This window comes from Orbicella franksi, chromosome 6, assembly GCF_964199315.1.
Source record: "Orbicella franksi chromosome 6, jaOrbFran1.1, whole genome shotgun sequence".
NCBI classification, from domain to species: Eukaryota; Metazoa; Cnidaria; class Anthozoa; order Scleractinia; family Merulinidae; genus Orbicella; species Orbicella franksi.
Genome location: NC_138150.1, coordinates 5,694,638 through 5,710,202, shown reverse-complemented (window position 1 = coordinate 5,710,202; position 15,565 = coordinate 5,694,638). Strand labels below are relative to the sequence as shown.

Sequence of the window (15,565 nt, the reverse complement as noted above, 5' to 3'; positions counted from 1 at the left end):
CCAACGCCCCTGTTCCTCTAATAATTAATTCAGACTAGTCTTGGACAATCTGTAAAATAATAAACTTGGAAATAATCAGAACGGAGAGCTGACGGAAGTCTGCCCACAACCTTTCTAAAGATGCCCATATGCGACTTGAGTTTGTTACACAAAATAACAATTCAAACATATTTAAAGCTCTCTTCCAAGATTTTGTTGCCATCACCTTAAGAACTGGTGACTAAAGTAGTTCTTTCAGAAGTACAATACAAACGCAAAAACAAAAGCAACACAAGTACAAGTTGAGCGTCCTTCAAAATTTGGTTAACTTTCAAACATCTCTAGTTACACATGAAATATATGGCTTGAACACTTCTTTCTCAAACCCTTAAGTTGTAAGATCAACTGATTAAAAAACAGCTTATGCTCTACACTCGAAAATATTGTTTTTCCGTTGTTTTCCCATTTCTTTTCAGGTTATTTATTGTTGGTAGGTGCAATGAATTAAGAACGTTTCTTGACAGTTAAGTTAGTAAAATAGGAAAGAAACAGCTAATTCAACTTGAAAAGATTGTTCTTCCGTTGTTTTCCCATTTCAGGTTATTTATTGTTGGTAGATGCAATGAATTAAGAACGTTTCTTGGCAATTAAGTCAGTAAAATGGGAAAAACTGGATTGCACGTTGCTTTTGATATAACTGCCTTTACGATGTCATTTACGCTTTACAATGTTATAAAATCTGTAGCTATTTACATGTAGTGTTGAAATTCTTCATTTCTTAACCAAATCCACGAAACATCTAACCTAACGGTGAAATACTCTTTATTTACAATTTTCTGAAAAAAACTTAAATCAGTGAAATTTGAATCTTTTAACTGCAGTAGTACTCGAACAGAAATTCTTCTGTAAAATGAAACATTCATAATATATCACTTCCATTTGCACTGCTTCTGATTGATGTCATTTTAACATGTTTTGAACCTCATCTTTAAAAATAAAACCGATATCCTAGCTCTAAACTTGTTTAAGCGCAGTCAATCGTTTCTCAGTTCGGCTGTCCGTATTCTAAACAAGCTTAAACATTAGACGGCAAGCACATCAAATCTGCATTACTTTTTACTGACGAACAATTCTTCACATCCATATGGTAGAACTCTTTTCCAACGGCAAACCTAACAATAACGAACTGTCTTCATATTGTCTTCATCTGACAAGTTTCTCTTACAACAGGCTGTAAGTCCACTCTGGTTGAAACGTTCAATGGCGGGATGACACGTTACGTTACTTAGCAACGTCACCGACAAAAATATCGCCGGCTCAGGTCTTATTCACTAGCTGTTTCTGGATTCTCTTATGAAAGTCTTAACTTGATCAGTAAACAGTGTAAAAGGCAAGCCATATAATGCCCTCACAATGTCCACGTCTTCCAGGTTATGAAGAAAGGTGTACGTGTAAGGGGCGAAATATAAGCTCTCTTCAATCTTCGTTGAATACTCTCATAGGTGGCTAATTTATTAGGTTTTCTTTGCCGTCAGTTGAATATTTGAATATATGGCAGTTCATAGGTTTTTATTCCATGGATCATATCTTTCTGTCGTACAAACTGGGCTGAGTTGAGAACAGCTATCCAAAGCGTTGTAAATAGTCACGTTCTTGACAATGTTTAGCACAACAACGACCTCAGTAAAATTATCAATCCAAAATGTGTTCTGACTTGGATTGGAAAAAATTGTTTTTTTGACTTCTGACAGACAGCTCTTCACTACAGCGACAAGTTCGCGTAATCAACTTTTCGGAGCGTCTCCATGTGATAAACCAACCAGGACTGCTTCCCTTCGCCAGACAGTTTTAAGTCTTCGTGTGACTAGCGGGTCTGGCGGTTTTGCAAATACTGTGCCTCACCAACACTGATACACGTTTGGCAAGTTGAGCTGTGACAGTACCGAGGCAAGGTTCTTGGAACGTTGCATGTAATTCCAGCAAAACGCGTGTAATATAACCACAGCAGTTTCAGGCAGTATGTTTGAATCACATAGTGAATTAGTATTTACTTCTCAGTTGCCGTGGCTTCACAGTTGTAGTCTGGTGTTTACGCATGTCAGTTGAGCTTACGTTAAATTAAATTTGACAAAATAACGGCCTTATGTCAAGCAGTCAGCCAGGCCAGTAAAACGCTGTATTTGTTTCTGCTTTCACTGATACAAATCAAAGCGAATGTACTTCATGCAAATAACGTGAAGTCATCACTTCCATCTCTTCCTCCGTCTCTGCATGGTAACCTCTTGGAAGTGTATTTTTCACTGGTTAATCATTTCATCGAGTCATCTTTACATCCATTTTACGAATCAAAAAGGTTGGCACTGTATGCTAACTTCTTGAAAGATTTTTTTTCTCCCTTTTTCCATTGGTGGATCATCTCATTAGGCCTTCAGAACACTTGTCTCTCGAGATACAAAACTTCAACTCTCGATCCTGTTTAGCCCCAGCAAGTTCTTCTTTGTTCCTTCAGAGTACATCTTTCTCACGATACAAAGCTTCATCTTACGATCCCGTTTAACCCTTGCAAGTGTCTTGTTTATTCTGTTTTTTATTGTTTTCGTTTTTCTCTCTAATCATTAATCATCTCGTCCAGCTCCATGAGCAGATCGTCCTCATTCAAGTCCAAATGTTCATCCACGTCTCCATCGTCTTCTCCCAAATAAAAATGAGCGTCAATCATATCAATGTCTCCGAAGAAGTCGTCCTTCTTAGACATCTGATTTGCTCTGTAGAAAGAGAAAAACACTGGTAATCAGCGACACACATCACGATGCAGTACCAAGGGATATAAGACCGCCTGGTCAACGAAATTCTTACCAGTGAACAAAACATGTTACTCCTACGGTGCCTCTTTTCGCTTCCTGCTGGAATATTGGGGTGAGGTGGGTAGAGGGGGAGGGGGGGGGGGGGGGAGAAGGGAGGGGAAGTACAAACGATAGGACTTACAAGAATCAATCCCAGGAGGTGTACTTATTTAGTTTGTCTGTTTACTTTCCTTATGCCTCTCATTCTAAACAGAAACGGTGAACATGTATGAAGATTATAAACAGTCCCTGGTTGAGCAAGAAGTACCATTGTTTCGAGCGAACGGTGAAATACGTGAGAACCAAAAAGGTGGCAGGGGAAGAAAGGGCAGGGGAGAAAGGGGTAGGGGGAAAGGGGGCAGGGGGGAAAGGGGTAGGGGGAAAGGGGGCAGGGGGAAAAGGGGCACGGGAAAAAGGGGACAGGGGGAAAAGGAGGGAGGGGGAAAAAAGGGCAGGGGGAAAAGGGGCGGAGGGAAAAAGGGGCGTATTTACATTGGAGGCATGACTTAACATCTGGTCGTTCGCATCTCTTTTCAAAGATTACTTACAGCACATTAGATAAGGACCAACGTTATTATGTGTTTATGTAAGACCAACAAAGAAACCAAGCTTGTTTTGTTTCACTCACATGGCTTGTTTGATCTCATCGTAAGATGGCGGTTCCTTTGATTCCTTTGGTTCCCTGGGTTCAGTTGGCTGTTGCTCCATGGCTTGGTCTGTGTCATCCATTCCATGATGATCTGAGAGGAAATTAATATGATCACATTATTTTATTTGTAACTTAAAGATGTGCAATGAAGGACCAATATGGAAGTTTACATGTAAAGCGGAAAACTTAAAAATAACTTCCTCCACTTCTTAACACCTTGGACTAGTTCCATCTGATATTATCCATCATATTTTGGCATTTCAGTTTACAGCCCTTTTCACTTTTGTATACAACTGATAACTTCTATTAATGATGTACCTGACAAGGAATCTTGTGGTTTTTGTAGACTGCTGGATATCCCTTCAGGTTCCTAAAAATCAGAAAAAACCGATCATAAGTTTCACTTGTACATCACAAATTAACAGTTATTGGATTAAAACGTGTTTAATTTAACGTTGCATACTAAGCGTTATGGACTGGAAAGTCTTATAACAGAGCCGCAAATGACAACCTTTTCTCAACTCAGGGCCATTTTCAGTAACCCAAGTTTATGGCTGAATTCTATCATGCAACTTGGGAAGAATGGGGTGTTCCAGAGAAGGTGACGTCGGTTAATTAATCTCAATGTTTCTTCACCTCAAAAGGGTGCAAGCAGTAACTTATATGAAACAAGTCCCTATGAAATTAATCAAACTTTTATGGTTGGCTTTTCCTATAGTGACCTACTAGGTATTTATACACTTCAAGCAGTTTTCAATTGAGTGTCGAAAGTAATCAAACCATTACTTTGATTTTGGTTCTACATGTACTTCGGTTTGAGATTGGCTGAGAAGTCTAATTGATAAGTAACTGGTTTGGTTTGGGCTTTACGACACTTAACTGAAAACCTATCTAGCCTCTTAAAATTTCGTTTCCATATTAATGTTTTTACCTGATCCATTCCAGTGGTCTCTGGGCAAGGCTCTGCTTCTTTACTTGCTGAATCCACCAGGATCTTGTCATCAACACCCCGCTGAAGCCCAACACTAGCATCTCTGACAGGAGTCACTTTACTGATATAACTGTCTTTGTCAAGTATGGTTTGATCAGATAGAGGGGGTTCATTCAGCGTCAATGTAAGTCCTGGAGTGACTAAGGATTCAGCTTCACTGGTATCGGGTCGAATGCTGGCTAATTTTGATGTTTCTAAGTTGTCACTTGGAACAGCTTGATCCTGTGATTCCTGTTCATTTGGCGTTGCATCTGTTGTACTACTGCTTACATCATCTACACAAAAAAATCACGTAGATCATAAAAAAAGAACCCAACTCTTCAGTGAAAATAATAGGCCATTTCCAAGTTATCTTATGCCTTTGTTTTAAAACGAGTCCTAGTGTAAAACCTTTCATATGAAAATGAGTTTGATTTGCATGAAAATGAACCTGTAGGGGAACTTGTTTTCCTATGAATGGTTTTCCACGAAGACTCGTTTTGACATAGAGACCAAAGGCAGCTCAGAAATGGGCTATTTCTATGTCTTCTATATGCAACCAGAGCCTGGTGAGTTGTCCAAAGCAGGAAAGCGATATCCAGGATTAGCATTAACGTCAAGTTCCGTTTTGAAGAACATCAGTTATTAGTAAAATATTCTCTTATCTTTTACACATATACATACAAAATCGTAAACTATGGACATTGTCAAACTGTAAATAACACACTTGTGCTGAAAAACGTTTTAAAACTTGAGAAAATGAAACTTTGTTCTATTTTTTAAATCCCACATTTATGTCTAACACAGACTGTACTTTGTTCCTGATGGTTGCTACTGTATTTTGACAACTTATATTAGACAACTTATCTTAGTAGACAAGCTTTATGTTTCCTCAGAATTGTTAACTGTGACAAATAGTATAATGGGAGAAACAGAGAAGAGTAGAATTTCATTGAAAGGAAAAACAAACAAACAAACAAACAAACAAACAAAGGTAAGCTCGCCTTCTTTAGCTTTCACTTTAGAAGTTCCCTGTGTCCAAACCTTGATCTTTCTTGGTTTTATCACATGTGCTAAAAAAAGTAACACTAATTAACTGGGAATTCCTCTCTATGCATTGCAACAGGAAATTCAAGGAAACACGTAAGGAGAATGAATAAAATGATCACCTAAGATACATCTATCTTGATTTAGCAAACATATTCTCCCAAGCTGATCCTGGGTTTACTTCTCCCCTGGTTAATGTTGCGTTTATTGGCATCACAAGGGAAGAGCCAAAATGTTCGCAGAGTAGTGATAAAACACCTTGACCAATTGACATTGTTTTTGCCCTTGAAAACTCATGCACACAACTTATTCACTCACTTACCTCTAGCAGTTTTCAGAGGCATGGTCTGTTGACTTTTTCTCAAAACATTGTTGCGTCTTTTTTCTTCTTGATCAGGTACGTCTTTACTCTTTTGAATCTCAACATTCTCCTGAGATGCTCGTTGTCTCTTCTCAGCCATGATTTCTTGAAAGCTTTTCACCTTGACTTCCTGTGTTCCGAGACGCTCAGCTGCCGCAGCCTGATTGAAAAACAGAATTGTAGTAAAAGAAATTTATAAAGAGTTGCTTGCTTTTTGGCTAAAACAAAGTCACCTCTGCCCTACCGCAAGGGTGACCAATAAGTTACAACAGTTTATCCTGATCAAAATACATGTACAACACCTTCTCATTTGTGAAAAGTGCAGTTCCTCAATTACTAGATAATTTTGCTTTTTTAACATTTATTTTGGATTCTTCTTATGGAGACACAGCCACAATTGCTTACCTTTCATTTGTAAAGATGTCGAAAAATATGCTGAAATTTGTACCCAATGTAACATATGGCTTCTAATTTCTTATGACCAACAAGAGATGTTTTTACCTTTTTCAAGTTAATCTGCTGTGACTTGTTGTCATCCTTCGTAGCTGTGGAGGACACACCTGAAAATAGAAGAATGAAATAAAAAGATTGAGATGGATCTGAGGGCCACACAGCATTGTTGATTCTCCAAACCTACTCTGTTTTAAAGCTGTTAGTAAGGACCTTTAGATGAAAGAACAAGTTCTCGCTGAATACCCCTTGTGTAGCCAGTGATATTCTAGGAATGAGAGTGGTGTGGCATTCTTGACTTTGCATTTTAGGATTTAAACTTTATATTCTCACTACAGTCTTGTACTCTAATCTCAAAGTCTCTACATAAGAGAAGAAAAGGGGTGTGTGGGGGTGGGGGGGGGGGGGAGGGACTTCTTCAAAGATCGACTGACTAGTATGCAGACAGATACCAAAGTGTTTGCACAGTCACAAAATTAAGTCTTTGATCATATAAGTGTCCAGAAACAAAGATCTTCAACATGGAGTCATCCTAAGAAGGTATATTGCCGAACTTAATAATAAAACAAGACTCACCATTCTCTTTGCTGTCTTTACTTGGACTTGTTCCATCCATGACATACACTGTTCTTTTCCTTGTAGGTTTTACTTTGCTTACAGTGCTCTCCACACCTGATGAGGACACAACCTTTGCATCCTTGTCACTGTCACCAGATGATTTCCGCACTATCCTTTTCAACCTCTTTGGAGGGTTTGACGTCACTGCTGAAGTGCTGCTGTTTACCTGCCCTGGAACACTAGCCGTCACTTCTGCACTTACATCTTCAGAGGATTCTCTCAACCCTTCTGCTTTCCTTTTCCTTTTTTCCTGCATTATTTCCTCGAATGATTTCACTCTAACTTCTTGAAAGGGAGATGGAGGTTCATTAGCACTTACTTTCTCTTCACCGCCTTGACCGTCTTCAGCATTTGCTGAAATCCCTTTTGTTGCAACTGACTTTTCAGTGGAAGATTCAACACTGTTGTTGTCTTTATTGCTGATTGAAATCTTATTTGTTTTGATAACTTTCTTCGCTGGAGATTTTTGGCCACTTGTGGAGACCTTTCTTGAGGCAGTTGACTTTTCTGTTGAGGAATCAATGCTTTTGTTGTCTTTTCCATCTAATGAAGCAGGTTCTTCATTATTTTCAGATTCAATTACTCCAGCCACTACCTCCTCTGCCCTTTCACTCTCCTCAACAACATCATTCAACTTCTCTTCTGCTTTGCCCTCACTGTTGTCTTTCTGTACTTTGCCCTGTGCTCTTCTCTCTTCAAGTTTCTTCAGTGCTTTTTCACGCAGTATCTCCTCCAGTGTTTTGACTTTAATTCCAGGACTACTCGCATCTTTTGTCTCATCAGGCCTTTCTTCTTCCTTATCAGATTTTTCTTTTGCACTTTCATCTTTGCCAATGGATGAACTGCTTTTTCTTTCTTGATTACTGTCCTTCCTGTCTTGTTCCTCATTATCCCTCCTTTCTCGTCCCTCATTTTCATCTCTTGACCGTTTGGAAGGTTTTCTTCTTGCCCTAGACTTTTCTCGTTCAGGCTCTGCACAAACACCAACAAAATGATCTGTGAATAGTTTGCACATTGACAGCTTACCAGGGCTCGAAATTGCGACTCACTGGTCGCCAATGCGACCAAAAATTGAGCACTGGCGACTAAATTTTCAGAACTGGTCGCCAGCTGGCGACTCGCGTTTTGTCCGATAACTAAAGAAAACCACGACACAACTTTTGTTTTTAAATCTTTATATTAGGAAATCAATTGGATATGGTAGCTAGTATACAACTCACCTTTCCGTCCCCAGTAAAATAATGTCTGAATATTACACGATAATTGAAAAAATTGAATGTATTTCGACACGTCGATATTACGTTCACAGCGCGCCATTAGTTTCAGCGGCTTCTTCCGAAACTGGGATCGCAGGCGCACTTCAACGCCATGTGCTTTTCATTTGCCGCGAAAATGGCGGCAGATACCAATATTAGTTGAAGAATTACGTGAGCGAAAGGCGTCGAGGAAAGCAAGTACAAAATAAAGAACGGCATTTCGAAGAAGTAGCAAAGGGAAAATACGCAAGGACCCGTGTTTGTCTCACAATGAAAACCCCGCACTTAAAACGTTTTATGCTTCGCTTCATTTAAAATGACTGTGGAGACAACCACCACCTTAGGAGCAGAGACATATCACCTGAGAACAACGGTAGCTTTATAACTAAGTGTTACTTGTGTTGTTTCTAATTGTTTTCGCTCTTCAATTGTGACTTTTTTTGCATGCAAAGTAACGTATAAAATCGAATTCTTGTGTAAGTTATATACAAAATAAGTTGGCGACCAAAATTTATGATCTGGCGACCAAAATTTTTCCGTTAGTCGCCAGCTGGCTCCCGAACGAAAAAGTTAATTTCGAGCCCTGCTTACTGTGATTGTAATGTTACTACAGGGCAACAACCACTAGACCACAGTCTATTATACTTGAACAGCTGTTTATGGCTAGGTTTTCTTCATGTGCAGTGTCATGATCTATATATTGTGAATTGAAAAATACTAGTCATGTTACAAAATTGTAATTTATATAAAAAAAAAAAGAAAAACAGTACATCTAGACAGGTAGAAACTTCATATTATTACCTGCTGAAGCCTTATTCTTGTCTCTAGTCCCTTCAGGTCTTTTACGTTCACCACTCCTGTACCCTGCAAATAAAAAAACAAATTCATAATTATTAAAACGCATAATTACTGATGCGTTCTGCTTAACCTGTTGAAGAAACCAAAATCAATCAATAAGACAGGACAAATGAAATAAAAGCATACTCCAATAAAAGTGATGTTCAAGGAGCTCATGGCATTTGGAACTATTTTGGCCATGTGCAAAATTACCTTTAAGTTGAAGGGAATCTGAAAATGATAGTTTATGAAAATGGAAAAACACCAAAGCAATAACAGTATACCATAAAGGAACAACGATGATTAAGGATGGAGAAAATTAACAGGGATTACAAATGGTGAACTTGAAAAAATGATTAGCCAAAAAAAGATGTACAAACCATAACATAGTTTGACCTTCCATGAGAAATTTGCAGCAATTTACACATGAAAATGATTTACCAGCTTATTCACAATCATTTCACCTTTATTTTCCTACACAAAAATAAACTCCTTATTGCAACTCACTCTCATGACTTTGTTTGTTGTATTGCTGTTTTCTGCTGCTACATATCTCTCTTCTATTACTTGCGAAGACTTCTCGCTGCGAACTGCTACGCACTCTCCGATGAGATGATCTTCTCCTCTCCTCATCACTGTCACTGCTGGAGAATGAGTCTGAATCTAACAGACAAGAAGGGGTCAGGTTTTATACCAACAAGTAATACTCTTGTATCTAATTCCCTATTTCCATGTGCAACTCTTGACTGAATTTGAGAACACTCCAAAGTTTACACAGTGAGGTTTCACTCAGACAGGAAGTTTTGAGTGTTTATATCATGCTTCATAAACATAAACGGGTACATTTTTTATTCATCTAAGGCAAGACAATATTCAGAGGATATCACTGTGTGACTTAGTAATTTAATCAGTGTGTAATTGTGTATCTTTAACAAATATTTTTCAAAAAGACTTTGCACATATGCATACAATACCTTGATGATCAAATTTGTCTTCGGGAATTTTATTTGGCAGGAATGGCATTGCTGACCCTGGAAAAAAAAAGAAAATTGAGCCTAACAATGCTTAAATCTGGCTCTAAGAGTGATCAAAATTTAATACAAACTCAACAAGCAGAACAAATTTAATGTTGTTTTCTTACCTTCTGGTCTTCCTGTGTACATAAGCGGATGATGATGATATGGCTGCTGAGGTGTTGGGATGCCTGTAAGGAAAATCAAATGATATGAAGTCAACATATAATTCATGTCAAGTTTTGCTATTCAAATCCTACCTCCAGTAATGTACTGGTAGAGATATAGAGAAGTTCAGGCTCTAGCATGGGACAGTAACAGTGGGAGATTTGTACTACATAGGACCTATTTGTAAACCATTCATGGTTAAAGGAGCTATGTCACAGTTTGTTTAACCTAAATTTTTCAAGTTCTATGTTTGTAATCTGAGGTAATCTTTTCCATCCTTTTAACTATCCTTGTTCCTTTGTGGTTTATCATTACCTCTTTGGTGTTTTTCCATCGCAATAAAATGCTATTTTCAGGTTTTCTTCAACTTAAAGGTAATTTTGTACGTGACCAGAATAACCCAAAATACCACAACTGAGCTCCTTTAAACTGAACTAAATGTAAAAGTGTTTTGTCTCATGGTTTGACAAATCGGCGCTAATCAGTTTCAACCAGGAAAATCAGTACGTGATGTATTTTTTCTGGTCCATACCTCCGCCATATCCCACTGGAACCCCTGAAAGTATGGGTGGGAATCCCCTGCCTGCTTGCATTGGCTGTACCATCCCTGATGGTCGTGGAGGGCCAGTGAACTGGGGAGTCCTGATCATCTGAGGTGGCCGGGGTACTAACATTGGCCTGCTTGTGGCTGCAGGATAAGGGATGGGTGCTACAGGTTGTCTTGGTATAGCGACATTTTGCTGCATAGGTGGCCTTGGTCTCGGAGGACTTGATATGGTGGGTATCTTCCTCACTTCTTGTTTGCCAGCTGAAGAAGGGGCAACAAGGACAGGTGCGACTGGGCGGGGCTGAGCCTGACGTATCACAGGAGCAACTCCAGCGACATTTATGGCTGGGCGTTCACTGGGTCGTGGTTTGGTGTGTAGAAAGGGACAAAATGGCTTCAGACAACCAGTTGGCTGGGACTCCCAGTAACATGGGGTTTGAGATCTGTGTTTCTGTTAATGTAACAAAAATATTACATTATTTAATTAATTTCTAGACAGGTAAGGTAAAGTACATTCAAACCCTAGGGGTTCGAGGAAACTTTCAGATTCTTAAGCATGAAGGACAACTACCATCTGGAACTCATTGGACCTTACTTTAAAACTCAGTAGAACTATTTCAATTTTTAAAAATGCATTGAAACATAAATTAATTGTAGAGTTTTTAAATTCGTGATTATCTAAATTAGAATGTAATATTATTAATTTTAGTACATAAGTATTTAATTGTAGTATTGTACCATATTGTCTTCGAAAAGCCCCCATGGGGAAAGATAATAAGGGATGTATTAAAAATATGTATGTATGTTTTAAGCAACTGGGAATATTGCTACTACCCCTAGATACTCCTCTTAGTAACCCTCCTTCCTAACATTTCATCAAATTTTCCCAAACAAATACTGTGGTTTTTGAAGCTGGTAGATGGGAAAGGTTCCACAAGTTAAAGCCTTTTCATTGCTTTCAATTATATATTTGAATTGACTGGGAGCTGTCCTGGTGCAGCAACTGCCAAAAAGAAAGGCCCATAACAACTTCCTCTCTTTTGGGTCAAGTTTTGAAAACTTCCTATACTACAGTTACACGTAGTGATTCACAATGTTCAGAATACCTACTGCAGCTCCGGTGGGTGCTGGATGTTATTAAAAGCACTGTCTTTAATAATTATTACAGAATTGGTCTTTAGAGGGAATTATATACAGATGTATATAAATGAGTTGATTTGCAGATCTGTTTTCAGAGTGCTCAATAGTAAACTAGAGCGTGATTGTAACAGATATATATGTATTTTGTGAACTAAATAACAAGGAAGTGGTAAGAACTTCTACTGTACATGTACGTTGATTGGATAAAATCACATGTCATTGTTCTTTTTGCGAGAACAACAGTATAAAATGCACTGATAAACAGCAACTACTGTACCTCGATCATCATATGCCTGAAATTGCAGACTGACTTTGAGCATCTTCCTTTCTCCCATTGTTCACAAGTAATCTCATTTCCTAATGCAGCTGGTTCATGTCGGAATGGACATTCATCTCCCTAGAAAAATCAATGTTAATCAAACTTAAGGTACTGAGCATCCATTATCATTTGCCACTTGCTGGCAGAAACAAAGTACATTCATGAGTGGCCCGTCTTATCTATTCCATTAAGCAGACACTGTACCGACTGTAATCTATATACCTTGGGCAACATTCATGAAGCTCTTCTGCAAGTATTCTAAGATGCTTACCAATAAACTTTAATTTGCATTCAAACAACACTTAAAAAGCATCTTAAACCAACATGGCTCTGTGAATCTGGCACCAAGAGTAAGTCAAAACAATATCCTTGAAAAGTTTGCACATGTATGTGGTATGTGTATGAATATTTCACAAGATCCTCTTGTAAATTAGTCATGTTCACTCATACAGATGTTGATTTTTTTTTCACTTCCTCCTTCATTTCAGCTGTTTACCTCCTGCTGAATTTCTGTTACTTACCTTTGTACAGGTGGAGTAGTAAAAGAAATAACAGTCATCCCCTTGTGATGTCATCACTAAACTATGTCACTTGGTTTTGGCTGAAAGAAACATGTCAGCAGCAATATAATTTAAAGCAAACAGAAGCCATCAACTTACAACACAGGGCTTATGATGCTTACATGACTGTATGTTTTACCACTGCACAACATGAGGGACATTCAAAGATATGAGAATTTTATGAAATGTTCAACCTACTGTATTAAAATCACAAGCAGGATTGGGATAGGATAGGGAATCATGTGTCATATATTTTTTTTTTTTTTAAAAAACGTACTTATGATTCTGAATTACTAGACAAGTGTAGACATTGTATTATTATGAGCCAAAAACTAGTTTTCATAGTTTTCTTATAGTTTTTCTTTGGATACCCAGGTTTTTGATCAAGATGCCTCTTGTGAGATGATACAGTCCTTAATTTTAACAACCTGCCAATCATTTCCTCTTGGTTTAAAAGGCTTATTTCTATGATATGGAGCCAAGGAAAATGAGAGCCCCAGAGAGAATGGGCAGGGCTTCAAGCCAAATTAAACTACACTCTTGGCTACTCTCATTCCCACTATAATATTACAATTATAACAAATGTATTGTTACTTTCAGAGGGTTGCTACTGTTGGAGATCACTACGGTTAGAATGTTACAGTAGGTAAAATACACGTAGTTAGTTTTTTCTTACCTGATTCTCCCAGCTATCCTGTGAAGACTGAAGAATCCAGAATGCAACAACTCAGGTTAATTACAATGAAGACCTCAAATCTAATGTAGCCAGGAGAATGTGCACCCAAGCAGCTCCCAATAATAACAGTTACTGGTAAGATTTTTCACACTTCATAAGCTCAAAGCCCATTGATGTCATTTACAGCTGGGGTGATGACAATAACTTAAATTCCAAAGGGATGATCTCTTGTAAACAAGCACATTATTCAATTGTTGAATGCACTGATCTTGAATTGTCCTTCAAATGTTGATCTTCTGCACTTCTCAAGTTAAGTCACAAGTCTTCTTTTTAAGCCCTGGCTAATAAAATACAAGCTGATGGCAACACATTCTTCCAATCAATCCTCCATTGAAGCGGCTCTGACTCCTTGAACTGTATCCTTGGAGTGCATAGCCCAAGCGAGGTGAAAGCAAGTCCATGATTCAATTTAATTACAGGGTAAAATAATTGTCTCTCAATCCAAGGAGTCCAGTGAAATGATCCTTAGTTAAAACCTACAACTCCTTTCTATTTCACAAGGGGGTCGGCATGGCACATCCACTAAATAAGAACTTTCAAAATGCCACAGATTGCTTCATGATAAAAATCGTGATTAATTATCTCCCTCCGTTAACAGTCAGAGATCATTCCAAATTGAATCACCTTGTTGCCCCATACACAATTAAGTAATCTTACAGGTAAGGTGATCTAGGTATATAACATGTACATTTTTATAGCCCCCTCAGCACACAAAAGCACAAAATATTTTTGACTACTGTTGAAAAACAATTGCATAAACAGACAAGTAACTGACATGTAGCTTTGAAAACATTCATGTGTAATAATGCCAATTTAGTAAGTTATATGCACTGCAATGGCCTTTCTATAGCTAACCATCTATAAGCAGTCCATGTCAAATACATGCTGCATGGAAGGTGTTTTTTTTTTTGTTTGTTGCAATAAGCACCCCTAGTAGAATAAGTAGCATATTATGCAATATGTGGACCACTTCCAATATAACATACCCATTAAAAAGTTTAGCTCCGATGAAAGGTATAGTGTAGTAAAGATTTCTATTCAAAAGTAAACCCCAAGCTCTAATCATATCATTCCTGACAGCAAACAATTTCTATACATTGAGACACTGACATGAGAGATGAATCCACGTACATCATGCATAATAAGTGAATCAATTTGTTTTTTCAAATCAGGTACACCTAAACTTTAGTAAGTACCGGTACACTGTAAAATAAGTCAGGGATATTAAGTTATCTACTGTAGGTCCAATCCTATTTTAGGTATTTTTTTTCAAAACCTTTCTGCCACTGAATGTTCAATGATTATTGATTTTTTAAAAATCTTCAAGATGTTAATTCCCACAATCCCTCTAATAATGACAACTTTATCATGTTGTATCACTACAGGGATTAAGGAAAACTGAAGCTTGAACGTTCTTATTTCTCTTTGTCACTATCAAATAAGCAGTACAAATGAATATTTAAGATAACAAAAGCGTTAGTTACAACACAGAGAACACATCTGCTACATGTGAAGCTGTACCACAAAATTAATGGGACAAAATTACAATATTACAAGCACTGAAATGCATCTGCAGATGGCATTCTATCATAACACGAATTGAATTGTTTTCTGCCTGTTTTTAAAAGGAACTCACAGATCTGGTACCTTTGAACTCTTGATCAACATATATATGTAAATGACATTTTTCATGCATGAACTTTGACTATACAACATATTGATGGGGCTGTCCTGGGAAACACCATCACCACCAAAAACACCAGGGGATCTTCAAGATCTTGCCCTCCTTGCACCAATATTGATTACCATTGACTCAATCATGTTAGCTCAGGTGAAGTTTCCTTCTGGTTTTAACCATTCAATCTTAAATTTTCCTCGTGAGAAATCCACGTTGAGATACGTACACACGCTACAGCGATATACAACGTACACACAATCACAACAATCATCGATCCTAAGGAGGAACAAAATTAAATAAAAAGGCAAGCAGCCAACGTGGTGACGAACTGAACATGTTTTGTATGTAGAAGGAACTTAGACCAATTAAATTTTTTTCTGAAATTGTCGACTGA

At 37.9% G+C, this 15,565-nt stretch overlaps 1 protein-coding gene across 1 annotated transcript; it reads right to left on the bottom strand.

The window, feature by feature from the left end:
- Nucleotides 1-784: 784 nt before the first annotated feature.
- LOC145490143 (uncharacterized) lies at nucleotides 785-14,170 on the bottom strand. The gene is made up of 16 exons (XM_081469251.1): nucleotides 13,434-14,170; nucleotides 12,719-12,798; nucleotides 12,156-12,275; nucleotides 10,724-11,189; nucleotides 10,152-10,214; nucleotides 9,985-10,041; nucleotides 9,518-9,673; nucleotides 8,975-9,037; nucleotides 6,876-7,889; nucleotides 6,351-6,409; nucleotides 5,811-6,009; nucleotides 5,446-5,514; nucleotides 4,403-4,737; nucleotides 3,790-3,841; nucleotides 3,451-3,562; nucleotides 785-2,744 (listed from the first exon to the last, which is right to left on the bottom strand). Exons 2-16 carry the CDS (start codon nucleotides 12,770-12,772, stop codon nucleotides 2,588-2,590), a joined length of 2,976 nt encoding a protein of 991 aa, XP_081325377.1. The 5' UTR covers nucleotides 12,773-12,798; nucleotides 13,434-14,170; the 3' UTR covers nucleotides 785-2,587.
- Nucleotides 14,171-15,565: the final 1,395 nt, after the last annotated feature.